We start from the raw sequence: 18,615 nt of genomic DNA, 5'->3' as shown, positions 1-18,615 counted from the left end.
TTCAAGATAGGGTTTCTCTATAGCTTTGGAGCCTGTTCTGGAACTAGCTCTTGTAGACCAGGCTGGCCTCGAACTCAGCGATCTGCCTGCCTCTGCCTCCCGAGTGCTGGGATTAAAGTGTGCGCCACCACTACCCAGCCCAATTATATTTTTGTTTATGTTTATTTATTTTTGTTTGTATTTTACTTATGGGGAGTCACACAACAATGGATGTACATTCATAGCACACATTATATGGTGGTCAAAGGACAGCTTTGTAGAGTCAGTGTCCTCCTTCAAGCTTTATATTGGCTCTGTCAGCTCTGGGGATTGACTTTAGGTCACTAGCTGAACTAACTTGCCAGCTTATTGTCCTTTTAGTGTGTGTTCTGTAACTACACTTTTCTTACAATTGTAACAAGGATAGTTTTGGTTGTTTTTTTTTTTTCTTTCTTTCTTTTTTTAACTTGAGGCGGGGGCAGACACCTGGTATTAAGTCATAGGAGTCAGGAGTCAGCTCTGTCCTACCAGGCTCTCAGGAATTTTTTTTTTTTTTTTGGTTTTTCGAGACAGGGTTTCTCTGTGGCTTTGGAGCCTGTCCTGGAACTAGCTCTGTAGACCAGGCTGGTCTCAAACTCACAGAGATCCGCCTGCCTCTGCCTCCCGAGTGCTGGGATTAAAGGCGTGCGCCACCATCGCCCGGCGGCTCTCAGGAATTGTATTCGGGTCACCAGTCTTGGCAGCAAGTGCCTTTACTCACTGAGCCATTTTGCCAGCCCTTCATTTTCTATTTTTTTTATTCACATTCTGTTTTGCAGTTAGTAATTTTCATATTTATACTATCTTGTTAGAATGATGTTATACGGTAAAAATTAACATTAAAGCCATACCTTCCTTTTCTTCTGTCCCTCTTACTCTTCTAATCTTTACTGTGATGTTTCACTTTTGTTTGTTTTTTGAGACAGGCAGGGTTTCTCTGTGTAACTCTGGCTGTCCTGGAACCTCTCTATAGACCAGTCTGGTCTCAAACTCACAGAGATCTACCTGCCTCTGCCTCCCACATGCTGGGATTAAAGTCATGGATCCCTTCATATCAGTTATGTATTAATGAAAATGAATGAATTTGTTTGAGGTTCAATATGTAACTTCCTTTCCCCTTCCTGGTATTTCCATTTGTTTGTCTAAATACAGAAAAAAAGAAGAGAGACTTACCTTTGCCATTTTTTTTTTTTTTGTGCCTCTAAGAACTTAAAATTTAGAATCATGCTACCTTGATGTTCAGGTTCTGTTTCTACCTCTAACATATTCTTGATCCTTTTGAGAGAAGTAATACCAAATAGAATCTAGAAGGCTTGTAAGGAAAGGCTTTATATTAATACCTCATCTGGTGCCTAAATTGTTGTAGACACACAATTACACTAATGTGTTTTGGGGTGTTTATTTGTTGGTGCTGAGGGTTTTACTCTGGTCCTTTCAAATGCTTAGGTAATTGGTTTACTATTCCTGGCCTAAATATTACACTTTTGTTTGCTTTGTTGTTTTTCAAGCAAGGTTTCTCTGTGTAACTCTTGGCTATCCTGGAACTCACTCTGTAGACCAGGCTGGCCTCAAATTCACAGAAATCCCATTGTCTCTTCCTCCCAAGTACTGGGATTAAAAGCGTTCACAAACACCACCTGACTCACTTTTAAAGGTTCTGTATTTCAAAATTTCAAAATGTTGCAGATGTTTGAATATTTGGAAAACCAGGCTGATTTTAACAAAACTAACTTATTAACCCAGTTTTTGTTAATGATTATCATATAAAAATTACATTTCTTGTTGGTCAGTTTCAAGAAAGTACCAGTGAAGGGAAGTCCTCCCCAGAAGATGTTTTTAAGAAGCCCCTGCCTCCTACAGTGAAGAAAGAAGAGAGTCCCCCTCCAGTAAGGCTGATTCTGATATCATGGGCTGGTCTGGGAGGGAAAGGAACCCCAAAGGCTCCTGCCTCTTTTTTGTTTTAGTTCCTTGACTCTATCCCAAGTAAGGATTCCTCTTAAGTGTACTTAGTAAAAAAGTTGCTACCTGCTATCAGGGTGTAACTAATCAGAGACTATTGTCTAACTTCTTTTTCTTTACCTTGTGGGTTTCTCATCACACTGGGTATTGACTCCTCCTTTTTTCTTTTTTCCTTTTTAAATTATTTTGTGTGTGTGCATACATATGCACAAAATTAGAGAACAATGTTATGGCATTAGTTTTCTCCTTCTACCTTTATGTGGATTTCAGGGATTAAACTCAGGCTTACCTAGATAGCAAGCACATTTCCCCGATGAGCCATCTCACTGCTCTTCCTGTTTCCTTTTTAAGTTACTGTTTTGTCAGTTCTTTTCTATCATGTTATCCTGGTCTTTATAAAGTCAAACTTAGCTGTGCCACTTCTGTTGATGAATAGCATAGGTAGTGGATGTTTTCCAAACCCAATCAGTTAGAACAAAGAAAGGAGATGGCCTTAACAGAATATTCCCAAATGTAGGTTAAATATTTTTATAAGCTCTGATGTTTTCTTCCAGCCTAAGGTGGTAAACCCATTGATTGGTCTCCTGGGTGAATATGGAGGAGACAGTGACTATGAGGAAGAAGAGGAAGAGGAACAGGCCCCTCCTGTGCAGCTTCGCACACCACAGCCTCAGCAGCGGGAGGAGCTGACCAAGAAAGAGAATGAAGAAGACAAACTCACTGACTGGAATAAACTGGCCTGTCTGCTCTGCAGAAGGCAGTTTCCCAATAAAGAAGTTCTTATCAAACACCAACAGCTGTCAGACCTGCACAAGGTATTTCAGGAAGAGTCCATGACCTTTTCGAATTTTGGCTCTTACCATTGCTGGAAATGGAGATGCTTAAACCTCCTTTACATGATAAGTGTGTGGCCACAGTGTTCCAAGGCACATATGTGGAAGTCAGAGAACTATGTGTTTAAGTCAACTCTTTCCTTCCAGGAGAATCAGGTCACCCCGGCTTGCATAACAAGCACCTTTACCCACTGAGCCATTTTGCTGATTCATTCATCCTTTTTTTAAATTCATGAATTACTGTAAGTTAAAAGGTTTGCCTGGAGCTGGAGAGATAGTACAGCGCTTAAGAGCACTTGCTGCTCTTCCAGAGGACCTGAGTTCAGTTACCAATACCTACATGGTGATCTCACAAGACTAAGTGCAGTTCCATATGCCCTCTTCTGGTCTCCACCCTTTTCTGGACCCCTTGGGCACTGCATGTACATGGTACACACACATACACACAGGCAAAATATTCATACATATAATTAATTAATAAAAAAAAAATAAGCTGGACTGGTGGTCCATGCCTTAATCCCAGCACTTATGAGGCAGAACCAGGTGGATCTCTGTGAGTTTAAGGCCAACCTGGTTTACAGAGTGAATTCCAGGACAGCCAAGGCTACACAGAGAAACCCCGGCTAGAGAAACCCCATCTAAAAAACCAAAATGAATGAATGAATAACTTTGCCTAATCCCTTCTCAGACTCAATGGCTTGTATGAATAACTTTGAATAACTTCACTTAATCCCTTCTCAGACTCAATGACTCATGATGACTATGGGACCAAGTACAAAAGCTGTGCAAGAAGAAAAGGACTTGTAACTAGAAAGATAGTTTCCCATTAACTAATAGTTGTGACTCATAAGCTCTTTCTTTTCTTTGATACTTGTTAGCTTCACCTAGTTCTATGCAGATGTCATATCTAATATGATAATGCATTGTTATCATCATAGGTGAATCAGGCATCTCTCTCCATGTAGTGATTATTGCTTTAAGTTGCAAATACACTAGTTGTTCGGTGGACATTAACATGACATATACTGATTCTTCCCTTAGTCTTACCAAGGAGCCAAATTATAAAGAAGTAAAACCTTTAGATGGACTCATGTTCTGAGAGTAATCTCCTTCATACTCCTTCTTAGCAGTTGTTGCAAGATAAGATGTAAGGGAAATAGATCAAACTTCTCTCCGTACAGAACCAAAATCTGAGAAGCCCTACTTTTGATATTAAATGTATTTATTGCTTGTCCCAGCTACTACCCTGAAGACTTTGCAAAGCTTCTAGGATTCTGAGAGATTCCTCTTAATGATCCTTGGAATAAACTACTTCCTAATTATCTGTGACCTGCTAGAATTCTAAATCATCAAACTGACCCATTTGAATTTCAGCTCCTACAAAAAAAAAAAAAACAAAAAACTAATAATGAAAGAAGAGGTTAAGCCTGGTCTACAAGAGCTAGTTCCAGGACAGGCTCCAAAACCACAGAGAAACCCTGTCTCGAAAAACCAAAAAAAAAAAAAAAAAAAAAAAGAAGAAGAAAAAAGAAAGAAGAGGTTAAAAAGTAGTTGTTGGAAGGAGGAGCCAGAGATCTGGTAATCTAAACTGAACTGGCGTTAAGAGCATATACTGTAGCCCTTTTCTTTTCATTGGCGTTGTCAAGAGCAAAGAATTGCTTCTCCATATAAGAACTATTTTGAGGGGGCTGGAGAGATGGCTCAGAGGTTAAGAGCATTGCCTGCTCTCCCAGAGGTCCTGAGTTCAATTCCCAGCAACCACATGGTGGCTCACAACCATCTGTAATGGGGTCTGGTGCCCTCTTCTGGCATGCAGGCATACACACAGACAGAATATTGTATACATAATAAATAAATAAATATTTTTAAAAAAGAGAACTATTTTGAACTCACAATGTTTCATATACATGCCTGAGGACTTGTGTAGTAAGCCATGCTCGAAGAATGTGGTACTCTCAGAAGAGCTTTTGTTCTTTCAGAGCTTGGTGCTCTTTTTATATTTCTCTGGATCTATGGAAAAGTATCTAGTGATTGGGAATGATGGATGAGAAAGTAGTAGGCAGAGTGTGGGACATGTGATTCTTTTCTGGTTTGTTCAGACCCTCTCTCCCATTATTTTTATCTTAAACGATAAGCCATAGGCTGTAGAGATGCTTTAATGATTGTCTTAGTCAGTGTTCTATTGCTTGTGAAGAGACACCACAATTATGGCAACTCTTATAAAGGAAAACATTTCATTGGCACTGCCTTACAGTTTCAGGGGATTACTCCATTATCAGCCTGGTGGGAAACATGGCAGCACACAGGCAAACATGGTACAAGTGAGGTAGATAAGAATTCTATATCCAAATCAGTAGACAGCAGGAAGAGAGAAAGATGTTGGGCCTGACTTGAGCATTTGAAACCTCAAAGCCCACCCCCAGTGACACACTTCCTCCAACGAGACTGCACCACCTACTCCAAGGCCACACCTCCTATTCCCTATCAAGTAGCACTTTACCCTAATGACCACATGTTTAAATATATGAGCCCATGAAACCATTCCTATTCAAACCACCAGTGTGCAAGATCACAAACAACTGTAACTCCCATCCCAGAGGATTCATGCACATACATTAAGTAAATAAAGATAGACCAGATTTTTATCTTCATTTTGGAGAAAAATAGAAATTCTCTTATGTGCTTTACCCATAATCTGTGTGTCAGTTAGAATATAGTTTTCTTATTGATGGAACAAGGTAGAACTAGTTAGGGATTGTTTGTTGGAGGGTGTCTTAGTCATTTAAGAGTCAAAACAAAGCCGGGCGGTGGTGGCGCACACCTTTAATCCCAGCACTCGGGAGGCAGAGGCAGGTGAATCTCTGTGAGTTCGAGACCAGCCTGGTCTACAAGAGCTAGTTCCAGGACAGGCTCCAAAGCCACAGAGAAACCCTGTCTCGAAACCCCCCCCCAAAAAAAAAAAAAAAAAAAAAAAGTCAAAACAAAATAGCTACAGTTCTAAGCACCTTTTGGGAAAGGCCTAGAAGCATTTCTAGAATTGTTCTGTTGTTTTTCCTAGACATATACTCATAAAAATTCTTATTTTCTCAGCAAAACCTGGAAATCCACCGGAAGATTAAACAGTCTGAGCAAGAGCTAGCCTATCTGGAGAGGAGAGAACGGGAGGTAAACTTTGATGAACAGTTATTCGCTGTGCTCAAAATCTCTTTGCCCCATGGTATATACTTTGTTTATTGTACTGATCCCTCCTTACAAAAAGACTGGAAAAAAAAGAGGTCCCAAAATATGATATATACATTTGTCAAAACTTTCATTCTTTATTAAGAATGAGTTTTGCCGAGCGGTGGTGGCGCATGCCTTTAATCCCAGCACTCGGGAGGCAGAGGCAGATGGATCTCTTGTGAGTTTGAGGCCAGCCTGGTCTACAAGAGCTAGTTCCAGGACAGGCTCCAAAGCCACAGAGAAACCCTGTCTAAAAACAAAAAAAAAAAAGAATGAGTTTCATTGCTTATAAATTATAACTAGTAAAGTTTTTTTTTTAAGGTTATGTTAGGTTCTCCAGGTATGTTAGATAAATAGCACTCTCATTCCCCATTTTGTTGTTGTTTGTTTGCTTGTAAAGAAAGGGTTTCTCTGTGTAACAACCCTGGCAGTACTGGAACTCTCCTTGTAGTCCAGGCTGACCTCAAACTCACAGAGATCTGGCTGTCTCTGCCTTCTGAGTGCTGGGATTAAAGGCATTCTGCCAGCTTTAATTTTTTTTTAATTTATTTTTAAAAATTACTTATAAAAAAAAGAAAGCCTGATATACTGGCTCTCCCCTGTAGTTCCACTGCTTTGGGATTGAGGCAGGAGAAATTCAGTGAGATCAAGAGTAAAGAAAGCTGCAAGGTGAGACCCTGTCTGAGGAAGGAAAAAAAAAGCAAAATAATAATAAATCCCATGCACAGGTAGCCCTTGGGAGGCTGAAGTGAGAAGATGGTATGATCTCAGCCTGTAAGCACAGCAAGATCCTATATCCTAACCTTAAAGCCCACCCCGCTACTAGTGTCAGGAATAGGTAGACCGTCCCCTTCCCAGTCATTCTCTTAGGTGGAACCCTCAGGTCTGCTCTTCTGTTCGCCGCAGGGAAGGTTTAAAGAAAGAGGAAATGATCGAAGGGAAAAGCTCCAATCTTTTGATTCTCCAGAAAGGAAACGGATTAAATACTCCAGGGAAACTGACAGGTACGTCAGATAATCAGCTATAGCCTTGAGGCATATTGATAGAATTGTCTTCTGCAAATGCTTTACTACTTTCTCTCTTAGAGAAATGTGATGTTATTAGACGCCAGTTGTCTGCACTCAATGACCATAAGATCCACCATGGCTGTTTGACCCTCTTTTCTTTACACTGAAAATATGTGTTTTCCTAATGGAAGGTTGGCTGACTAAAGCTACTGAAACCAAGGCTGAAGTGACTGTCCTCGAAACTGTATATCAGTAATAATGTATTATAAACCTGATAATGTTCAGTTCTTAGACTGTTTCTCTGGGATCTCCATTCTCATAATTGCATACTGAAGTAATTGGTTGGCTGCTGCTAGAGATATATGACCTCTTAACTTCCTTTGCTTGTTTCCAGACAAACAATTCCCAAGTTATAAATCCCATAATTATATCAAGTCTGCTGATAATCCTTGATGTGTTGCCACTGTACTAAGTGCAAGAAATATTCAATGGACAAACCACAGATTATCACTGGTCCTTTGTACACAGAGTAGAGAAGACTTAAGTCATGATGTGTCTCATAGGAGAGCCAGTGAGGAGGGGAGCAGAAGAATGTTTCAATTGGTGAAACCTCTGGTTTTTTTGAGACAGGGTTTCTCTACATGTAGCTTTGGAGCCTGTTCTGGAACTCACTTGATAGACCAGGCTGGCCTCAAACTCACAGGGATCCACCTGTCTCTGCCTCCCAAGTGCTGGTATTAAAGGCGTGTTCTGCCACCACCTAGCCAGGATTTTGTTTTTTAGGAGCTCATGATGCATTTAACATGTGATTTGACAGAGCTAAACAGATGGAGTATGTTGTTGAGTGGCAGGAAATAGGGCTGCTCAACAGATTAGAAGTCAGATATCACTACAGCACTTTTTTTTTTAAGGTAGCAAGAAATCATTTAAATTGACATATTCTATTTTAGGGATTATTAAACACATAGAAGATAAACTTGAAGAAAGAGTATAATGATCCTTATTTTGTGGGGTTTTTTTTTTTGGTTTTTTTTTTTTTTTTTTTTTTTTGAGACAGGGTTTCTCTGTGGTTTTGGAGTCTGTCCTGGAACTAGCTCTTGTAGACCAGGCTGGTCTCGAACTCACAGAGATCCGCCTGTCTCTGCCTCCCGAGTGCTGGGATTAAAGGCATGCGCCACCACCGCCCGGCTTATTTTGTGGTTTTAATGTGAGAATATTGCCATAGGCAGACTGTGACTAGATCAGAGAAAAATATTAAATCTACCAGGCTTTGTGATTAGTTACTTTGAAGATTCTTGGGTTTCTGTTGGGTGTTTATACAAGAGGGATCTGAGGCCTTGAACGGAAAGAAGAAAAGGGACAAAAAGATTCATGAGCAGAAGTTAAGGAACTTTGTTTGTTTTTTATTTTTCAAGGCAGGGTTTCATTGTAGCATGGCTGTCCTGGAACTTATTCTGCAGACCAGGCTGGCCTCAAACTCAGAAATCCTCCTGCTTCGTTCTGCATGCCAACTGCTGGGATTAAAGTTGTACACCACTGTGCCTAGCTAAAAGTCATCGTTTTGATTTTTTTTTAATTTATTTTATGTGCATTGGTATGAAGGTGTCAGATCTCCTGGATCTGGAGCTACAGACAGTTGTGAGCTGCCATCTGGATGCTGGAAATTGAACCCCAGTCCTCTGGAAGAACAGCAAGTGCTCTTAACTGCTGAGCCATCTCTCCAGTCCCAAAAAGTAGTCATTTTTATTTATAGAGCTTTGAACAGGTTTTGTTGTTGTTAAGACTTAAAAGAACAGGGTGGGTGGGGCAGGTAGCATTGGGCTTATAAAGAAAGGGAGATTATTGATAGAGTGAGTCTCAGAAGAGACCCGCCATGGTCTAAGAATGGTGTTTCATCTTATTTTGTAGTCATAGCTCAATAATTGTACATATAGTATCTTCATAGGGAACTCCTGATTTTCCATTTTGTTTTGTTTTGTTATCATTGATAAGAAGTATTTATTTAGAGGCTGGAGAGATGGCTCAGTGTTTTAAGAGCTCTGGCTCCTCTTCCAAATGTCCTGAGTTCAGTTCCCAGCAACCACATGGTGACTCACAACCATCTACAATGAGATCTGGTACCCTCTTCTGCCCTGCAGGCATACATGCAGACAGAGCACTGTACACATAATAAATAAGTTAATTAATTAATAATTTTTAAGAACTTATTCAATGTCGTATCTCATTGTATTATTTTCTGCTATTTAAAATATAATGGGCTATTTATAAAATGGTCTGTGTCTAAGACATTAACAATAAAGAAGGACACCCTATCTTAATCCAGCTATGATGAGATAATTCTGAGTGCCGAAGATTATTCTCCATCTGCGGCACTTTCCACACTGCCTTCTCCTCAGTTTGCTTCTTAGTCCTCTTTCCTATTCCAGAAATGTTTATTTTGTTTTGTTGTCATTAATAAGAAATACTTATTCAGGGGCTGAAGTGATGACTCAGCAGTTAAAAGCACTGCTCTTCCAGAGGTCCTAAGTTCAGTTCCCCTCAACTACATGGTGGCTCACAACCATCTATAAATGAGTTCTGGTGCCGCCTTCTGGCATGCAGGCATACGTGCAGCCAGAACATTGTATACTTAATAAATAAATGTTTGAACAAAAAAAAAAAAAGTTATATGTTACTATGCCCAGCTTTCCCTTTTCAGAAATAGTCCAGATATTTTCTTCCCTTTTTACTCTTTTATTCTGACTTCTCTGCTTTCTCTCTCTTACTCTCTAAGTTACCCAGGGCCTCCCTCAGCCCAATAAATCAACTTCTGTTTTCAGAGCTCAAATATCTCTCCTTTGGTTATGCTCGCCTTTAATGCCAGCACTCTGGAGACAGAGACAAGCAGATCTTTGAATATAAGACCAGCCTAGGTCGGGCAGTGGTGGCGCACGCCTTTAATCCCAGCACTCAGGAGGCAGAAGCAGGCGGATCTCTGTGAGTTAGTTCGAGGCCAGCCTGGTCTACAAGAGCTAGTTCCAGGAAAGGCTCCAAAGCTACAGAGAAACCCTGTCTCAACCAAAAAAACCCACCCAGGTCTACATAGTAAATTCCAGGCCAGCCTTGTCTACATAGTAAGACCTCATCTCAGAAAACGAACCAAGCAAAACTCTTATTTCCAGTTACATCTTGGACATTTCTTTTTGTACTTGTCTGGTACTCCACCTTGTACCCCATTTTAATATGCCTAAACCTTCAGGGTTGGTACTTCTTATAGCCTTTTGACTCACTCAGTCTTTTTTTTTATCTCAAGACAGGATTTCTTTCTGTAGCCCTGGCTGTCATGGAATTGCCTCTGTAGACCAGGCTGGTGTAGAATTCACAGAGATCCACCTACCTCTGCCTCCTAAGTCCTGGAATTAAAGTTATGCACTACCACCACCTGGCTTCAGTCTTTTACTTTATACTATAGCTGTGTCAATTACTGATTAAATTCCTAAGTCTTGTCCCCTTATTCTGACTCACCTCTAAACTGGGCTCTTTTGCGGGGGGGAGAGGTATTGAAACAGTGTCTCTATACATAGCCCTGGCTTTACTGGAACTCATTATGCAGAACAGGCAGGCCTCAAGAGATCTTCATTCACACTTTTATCTAGATTGCTGGTATTTAAAGGTGTATGCCACCATGCCCAGCTCAACTGGACTCTTTACTTACAGTCTTCATTCCTTCTGCTTTTTTTTTAATAGAATGGAAGTTTATTAAATATACTTTTAAAAGAATTTATGTATTTGAGGGTTGGAGAAATGTCTTAGTGGTTATGAATACTGATTGCTCTTAAAGAGGACTAAGATTCAGCTCCCAGCACCCACAGGTTAGCTTACAACTGTATATAACCCCAGCTCAGGGACTCTGGTCTTTAGGACTCACGGTGAGGGCACTAGACACACATGTAGTACATATATATATATATATATATATATATATATATATATATATATATAAAATATTTATTTATTTATTATGTATACAATATTCTGTCTGTGTGTATGCATGAAGGCCAGAAGAGGGCGCCAGACCTCTTTACAGATGGTTGTGAGCCACCATGTGGTTGCTGGGAATTGAACTCAGGACCTTTGGAAGAGCAGGCAATGCTCTTAACCACTGAGCCATCTCTCCAGCCCCAGTACATATATATTTTATACACACATACACAGCTGAAACATTTATACACATAAGTATAAAAATTTAAAATTATTTTATGTGCTTGTGTGTGTATATGTAAGTTGTATGTATGTGTTCCACGTGCATGCAGGTGTCCATGGAGGCCCGAAGAGGATGTTGAATTACCTGAAACTAGAGTTAAAGCATCTGTGGGTGCTAGGAACTCAACCTGGGTCTTCTACAAGAGCAGCAAGTGCTTTTTTAAGTGCAAAGTATCTCTTCTGTGCTTATTAAAGATATTTTTAAATGATTTTTGTTTTGTTTTGATTTTCATTTTTCAAGACAGGGTTTCTCTTTGTTGCCATGGCTGTTCTGGTGCTTGCTCTGTAGACTGGGCTAGCCCCAAACTCAGAGAGATCCCACTGCTTCTGACTCCCAAGTGCTGGGATTAGAGGCATGCACTACCACACCCAGATAAAATAGATTTTCTTTTTAAGCACAAGTGTTAAAGAGAAAGAGAGATGTCCAGAGAAGAGGTACCCCATTAGTTGTAGGCATCTCTAAAAGGGCGTCACTCTTTCTCCTATTTTTCAGTCCATTTTTTTGTTACCAAAAGTGTTTTATATCTATGTACAGAAACTTGACCTTTTTTGTGTCAGATAGAGCAGCAACAGGGTACTTGCCTAACATACCTGAGTCCTAGATTCAATCTATTGCACCATAAAAAGCAAGCATACAACCTTTTTAAAGCTATTTTATGCATGTGGAGCTACTATGTGGGTACTGAAAATCGAATCCAGGTCCTATGAAATAGTAACCAGTGTTCTTAACCACTGAGACAACCCTCCTACTCCTAATAAATAATTTAAAAAATAGAAGAGAGATCTGTCCTTTTTGTGAGATGAGAATATAGAGGGCTTGCCTAACGTATCTGAGACTCTTGGTTTGATTCCCAGGATAGCAAAGAAACAAAACAGCAAAACAACACCACCTATTTCTGAATACATGTGTTACCTACTGAGAGACTTGATCTGCAAGGTTTCTTTGCCTAAAGTATCAATGTGATATAATGTTTAAGGCATGTTTTTGTTTCTTATAATCAAGCCTCAAACCTTACCTTTAATAGTTCCTACCACTCCTCTACTAAACAAATCATCTTGTTTGCCTGCTGCACATTGTCTAGTTCATAAGCCCCTCATTTGTCCAGATCCAGTTGACATGTGTCATCTTCCTTAAGTGCCTTTCAGTTTTGGAGATAATCTGTTCCTGTTTGTGTTCTATCCGTTGTATTTCTGGAGTACATACCCACTGTTGCCACATACATGACTGTTCTCCTCAGTCCTCTAAAGTTTCTATGTTTTTTCCCATGATCAAGGCCACCTCTGCACCCTTAGGACAAGTCTAGTTACATGGGTATCAAGTTTTGCTTAAGGAAACAGATCTCAACCAAGAGGTCAGCAAGTCACCTTGAAAATGGTGATAGAAGTCTGTTTCTCTTATACTGATCGTAACCTATCTATTTCTCTTATAGTGATCGTAACCCTGTTGATAAAGAAGATACTGACACTAATAGCAAAGGAGGCTGTAACCAGCAGGCCACTAGCTGGAGGAAAGGGGCAGGCCTTGGATATAGCCATCCTGGATTGGGTTCATCAGAGGAGGTGAGATGAATTCTTTATTCCTGGGAGTTATATGAACATAGAATATACTTAACTTTTACTATCTGGCCATAAAACACATGCACAAAATAGAGGTCAAAATTTCTAGAAATCAGTCCTCCTTCTACCATGTAGGGATCAAACGATCAAACACAGGTTGTCAGGTTTAGTGGCATGTACCCTTCCAATTCACCATCCCTTCCCCTTGATTCTGTGTTACAATTTGTTGTGTTGAGTGCTTGGTGATTTCCCCGACAGTGAAAAGGTGGCAGAGAAGTTATAATACAGTTTATCATACTCTTATATAAAGAATATGCAATGAGGACAGTATGGGAGCCAGGCATCTTGAAACTAAAGTATCATTTGATTAAAGAACAAGGAGGGCTGTGGCTGTGGCTTAGGAGTAGAGCACTCATTTCTAAAGCCTGAGGCTCTAGGTTCAATCCTCAGTACAGACACTTTTTTTTTTTTTTTTTTTTTTTTTTTTTTTTTTTTCCGAGACAGGGTTTCTCTGTAGCTTTGGAGCCTGTCCTGGAACTAGCTCTTGTAGACCAGGCTGGCCTTGAACTCCCAGAGATCCGCCTGCCTCTGCCTCCCGAGTGCTGGGATTAAAGGCGTGCGCCACCACCGCCCAGCCTCAGTACAGACACTTTAAAAAAAAAAAAAAAAGCTTGGGGCCTTAGGAGTACACAGGAACTAAAAGAGCCAGGAAGCCAGTAATCAAAGATTAGAGACCCCTGTCTTTGAAAGGGATTGTCAGCAGAGGTCTTTGATAGCTACGATAGGGGGATCAGGAAGTTAGAACTTAGTTCCCTGGAAGGACATAGCTCCTTATTTTTCAGGAAGAGCCCCTGAAAAAGTAATCAGGAAATATTGCCCATTTGGGTAGGTTTGGGTCTCTGAGATTGCCAGCCTTTAAAAACTGACTCATTTTATTCCTCTTAAAACTTGTCTGATATTGAAGCCTTTATTTAAAGTTATGGCATTGTGTTCCTCCTTATCCAAAGATCTCACTTCAATCTTTGTTCTTCAGACTGAAGGAAGGATGAGGGGACCTGGTGGTGGCGCCCCAGGAAGAACCAGCAAGAGACAGTCCAATGAAACTTACCGAGATGCTGTTCGAAGAGTTATGTTTGCTCGATATAAAGAACTCGATTAAGAGTAGAGACACCCCACAAGGACACAACCTCTTTCTTGTTTTGTTTGTCCATCTCTCCTTTTGTTTTGTTACTGTTCTTGCTGCTAGAACTTTTTTAAATAAACTTTTTTTCAATGTGAATGATCTCTGTTCATTTTTTTTTTTCTTTCCACAATGGATAAAGAGTAGAGCTAATGGTAAGAAGTAGAAAAGGACTCCATGTGGGCACATCTGAGTTGATGAAATGGTCAGCTAATGCTGTGGTGAGCTGGGGAACACTCCCTGCTTTCTGAGTAAGAGAATGAACATAGCTAATGTGAATGCGCCTTATCTAATCAGTGAGAAGAGCCTTTTCTTTTTTCTCTCTCTCTTTCATGATATTTTGTTTGTGATCTAACAAATAAAGCTTGCTTAAAGATAGAATGCAGAGCTAAGCCAATTTATCTTATTTACATATCCCCCTTTTTCTTTTCAGAGAAGATTCAATAATCTACCCTTATGACCTAGCATATCTATATAATGTGGTCATATTTTGTTAGTGCTCTAACAAATAAAGCTTGCCTGAAGATCAGACTGCAGAGCTAAGCCCCTAGTTAGCCATAGCGGCCCGGCAGTGGTAGCACACACCTCTAATCCCAGCACTCAGAAAGCAGAGGCAGAAGAATCTCTGTGAGTTCAAGACCACTCTGGGCTACTCGAGATTGAATCATTCTAAAAGAGGAACAGAGCCAAGCAGTGGTGACTCACCTTTAATTCCAGCACTGGGGAGGTGGAGACAGGAAGGGATATGACTCAACAGAGAGGAATATAAGGCAGGAGGTAACAGAGATCGACCTGCCTCTGCCTCCCGAGTGCTGGGATTAAAGGCGTGCGCCACCATCACCCGGGTCTTTTTTAATTTTTTTGTTTTGGGGGTATATACAAGAGTTTTTACAGAAATCTGTATTTTTTATATTGTTTGTTGTTTTTTGAAACTAGGTAGCTCTGACTGAGAACTTGCTTTGTAGACTTTGAAGCTGGCCTCAAATTCACAGTCTTTACCTCCTAAGTGCTGGGATTAAAACCATGTGCCATCATCATACCCAGTCCTAAAGAGTTATCTTTATGTTTATATGAAAGTGCCTACACTTGTGTATGTTTATCATGTTGGTGTCCAAGGACGCCCAAAGAAAGTGCTACAGGTGGTTGTGAGTCACCATGTGGGTGTAGGAACTAAAAAGTAAATGCTCTTCACAACTGAGCTATCTCCAGAATCCTGGTTACACCAGTATAAATCCCAACCCTCCAGCAGGGAGGCAGAGATAGAAGGATTATGAAGAATTTGAGGCCAGTCTGAATTACAAAGAAAAACCCTGTTTTAAAAGATCCTTCCACCCCAGTGAAATGATTTTCATGAGTCCATTATAAAAAAATAAAAAATAAAACAACTCTTCCATTATCTGGCAAAAAAATGAAAACAAGACTTTTGTCCCAGTTTTGGAACTAATGCTCTAGAAAATAAAGTAAAAGAAGTTTTTGCTTTGAGAGAGTCTTAATGTACCCCAGGTTAATTAAGGACAACCTTGGACTCCTGATACTTCTCTCTGGGAACTGAGATTACAGGCAATCAAATTCCCTGGCAACTTTCACTTTTTTAAACATTAATTTTGGGGGCTGGAGAGGTGGATCACAGTTAAGAGCACTGGTTGCTCTTCTGGAGGTCCTGAGTTCAGTTCCCAGCAACCACATGGTGGCTCACAGCCATCTATACTAGAATGTAATATCCTTTGCTGGCATAAAGTTGTACGTGTAGATAACGTACACATATACATTAAACATTCATTTTGTGTGTATTTCAGGGGGCGCTGAAGTTAAACCAGTGTATATGTATGTGGGCATATAGACAGAGGACAACTTGTAGTAATCCAACCTCTTTTTTTAGACTATGTAGGTCTTGTGGTTAAAAACTCACCTTGATAGGTGGTGGTGCCACATGCTTTTAATCCCAGCACTCGGGAGGAGGAGGCAGTTGGATCTCCAAATTCAAGGCCAGCCTGGTCTACAGAGTAAGTTCTAGGAAAATCAGATCTGTTACACAGAGAAACAATGTCTCAAATAAATAACAAAAACCCTTAGACAGGCCTTTAATCCCAGCACTCAGGATGGCTTGATGACAAGTGCACTTTAACCCAATGAACTATCTCACTTGTCCAAGTTTTTATTTTTGTTTCTGATTAGTATTACTATGTTTATTTGCCTCTGTGTGTGTGTGGGGGGGGTGCATTTAGAGAACAGAAGAGAGGATGTGGGGTTGTTGGACTCCAGCGTCCAAACACTGAGGAGGAGTCGCCCCCAAAAACCATCTCATACACCACAGCCGATGTAAAAGCATGAGGATTTTATTAATTCTGTCATGACAGGGTCCCCCAGCATTCGGGAAGCCGAGGGACCCCGAATAGCTGGTACAGTCTACTTTTAAAGGGGCCACAGAAGCAAGGGGGGTTGTTCTTTGACTATTCTGATTGGCTTATTCGAAAGGGCTATTACCAATAATTGACTGGAGAGCTGTTGCCAGATCAGATGAGGTAAGAGGTCATTTTGACCCTGTTTCCCAGGGGACCGAACCAAAACATACATATATGGGTAATTGTTCAGGAACTGAGTACGTGCGAGTGTAGCTGTTAGGTCCTTGGTTCCCAGGGGAGGAGGGAAAGCACTATGGCACGGAGGCTGAGAGGATTCAGAATTGTCAAAATGGCTTCAGGATTGTCTTTAAAGTCTTACAGGGTCTCTGGAGTTGATGTTACAGGCTTGTGAGCTTTGTGATGTGAGTGCTGGAAACCAAATTTGGATCCTCTCAGAGCAGCAAGCACTTTTAACCTCTGAGCCATCTCTCCAGCTCCCCTGACCCAACTTTTAATTTTTTTTTTTTATTTTTTTTTTTGGTTTTTTCGAGACAGGGTTTCTCTGTGGCTTTGGAGCCTGTCCTGGAACTAGCTCTGTAGACCAGGCTGGTCTCGAACTCACAGAGATCTGCCTGCCTCTGCCTCCCAAGGGCTGGGATTAGAGGCGTCTACCACCATCGCTCGGCTTAAATTTTTTTAAAATGAAAAATAAAGGACTGTATTTTATTAAAACGATGTTCATGGGGACCGGAGAGATGACTCAGTGGTTAAGAAAACTGACTGCTCTTCCAGAGGACCAGGGTTCATTCTCAACACCCACATGGCAGCTCACAACTCTGTGTAACTCCATTTCCAGGGGATCGGACACCCTTGCACAGACAGACCTGCAAGTGAAACACTAATGCACAGAAAATAAATTTTAAAACTGTCCAACAAGCTGGGCGGTGGTGGCGCACGCCTTTAATCCCAGCACTTGGGAGGCAGAGGCAGGCAGATCTCTGTGAGTTCGAGACCAGCCTGGTCTACAAGAGCTAGTTCCAGGACGGGCTCCAAAACCAGAGAAACCCTGTCTCAAAAAAACGAAAAAAAGGCCGGGCAGTGGTGGCGCACGCCTTTAATCCCAGCACTCATGAGGCAGAGGCAGGCGGATCTCTGTGAGTTCGAGGCCAGTCTGGTCTACAAGAGCTAGTTCCAGGACGGGCACCAAAGCTACAGAGAAACCCTGTCTCGAAAAACCGAAAAAAAAAAAAAAAAAAAAAAAAACTGTCCAACAAAGCATTTTCTTATTTGTGTTGCTTAATTTAAAACAAAGCATCGTTGGACTAGAGAGATAGCTCAATGGTTAAGAACATTGACTTCTCTTGGAGAACCCCGAGTTCAATTCCCAGCATCCACATGGCAGCTCACAACTGTAACTCCAGTTCCAAAGGATCCAACAGCCTCATACAGGCAAAACCAATGGACATGAAATTAAAAAAAAAAAAAAAAGCAACCTCCATTGTCATTGGTACTTCAGCTACCAGATAGCTTGGGGGATATAGTTCGTTCTTCAACTCCACAGGACATGAAACCTGACAGAACATAACTGAGAGGATGGCATTTATCTCTGGATGGACTTCATCTGGGGGTAGGAGAGCTTTTAATTTTTAAAGTGAATTGGCAGTCAGGAGTGGTGATTTACACCTTTAATCCCAGCAAGTACTCAGGAAGCTGAGGCCAGTGGATCCTAGGAGTTCCAGAGCTATGTACATAGTGAGACACTGTCTCAAAAAAAAAAAAATTAACTTTCATGGGTCCAGTAAACATTTGGGAGATGCTTTAAAGAATTTACTGAGGGAGGTCTCCTTCCTCCTCCCATGGTTAAAAGCACTTGCACTTGCTGCTCTTCCAGAGGACCCGGGACAGGTTTCCAGCATCCACTTCAGGCAGCTCATAACTACCTATACCTCCAGATCCAATGGATCTCATGAAGTTTTCTGGCCTCTTTAAGTACCTGGCACAAAAGTGGTACATAGAGGGTGCTGGAGACATGTCTCAGAGGCTAAGAACAATGGCTTCTCTTCAAGAGGTTATGAATTCAATTCCCAGTAACACATGGTAGCTCATAGACATCTATAATGAAATCTGGTGCTTTTTTCTGGGCAGAACACTATACACAATAAATTTTTTAAGTGCATAAAAATATGTGCAAGCAATGAAAAAAACCCATATAAATCACACCAAAAAAATTAAATCTTTTTTTTTTTTTTTTTTGG

The 18,615-nt window shown here is 40.8% G+C and overlaps 1 protein-coding gene across 5 annotated transcripts in view; it reads left to right on the top strand.

Annotated features, from left to right (window-relative positions):
• Rbm6 (RNA binding motif protein 6) overlaps positions 1 to 14,117 on the top strand; it is a 113,727-nt gene extending 99,610 nt beyond the window's left edge. For all 5 annotated transcript variants that reach the window (XM_057767195.1, XM_057767199.1, XM_057767194.1 and 2 more), the window contains 6 exons: positions 1,809 to 1,904; positions 2,532 to 2,792; positions 5,901 to 5,975; positions 6,939 to 7,036; positions 12,712 to 12,841; positions 13,872 to 14,117. In XM_057767195.1, coding sequence (XP_057623178.1) covers positions 1,809 to 1,904; positions 2,532 to 2,792; positions 5,901 to 5,975; positions 6,939 to 7,036; positions 12,712 to 12,841; positions 13,872 to 13,997 — 786 coding nt within the window. In that variant the 3' untranslated portion in view covers positions 13,998 to 14,117. The remainder of the gene's footprint in view (positions 1 to 1,808; positions 1,905 to 2,531; positions 2,793 to 5,900; positions 5,976 to 6,938; positions 7,037 to 12,711; positions 12,842 to 13,871) is intronic.
• The last annotated feature ends 4,498 nt before the right edge of the window (positions 14,118 to 18,615 follow it).

The sequence above is a fragment of the Chionomys nivalis genome, chromosome 4, assembly GCF_950005125.1.
Source record: "Chionomys nivalis chromosome 4, mChiNiv1.1, whole genome shotgun sequence".
Classification (NCBI taxonomy): Eukaryota; Metazoa; Chordata; class Mammalia; order Rodentia; family Cricetidae; genus Chionomys; species Chionomys nivalis.
The sequence above is the reverse complement of the archived record's forward strand: the minus strand, read 5'-3'. Positions and strand labels throughout refer to the sequence as shown.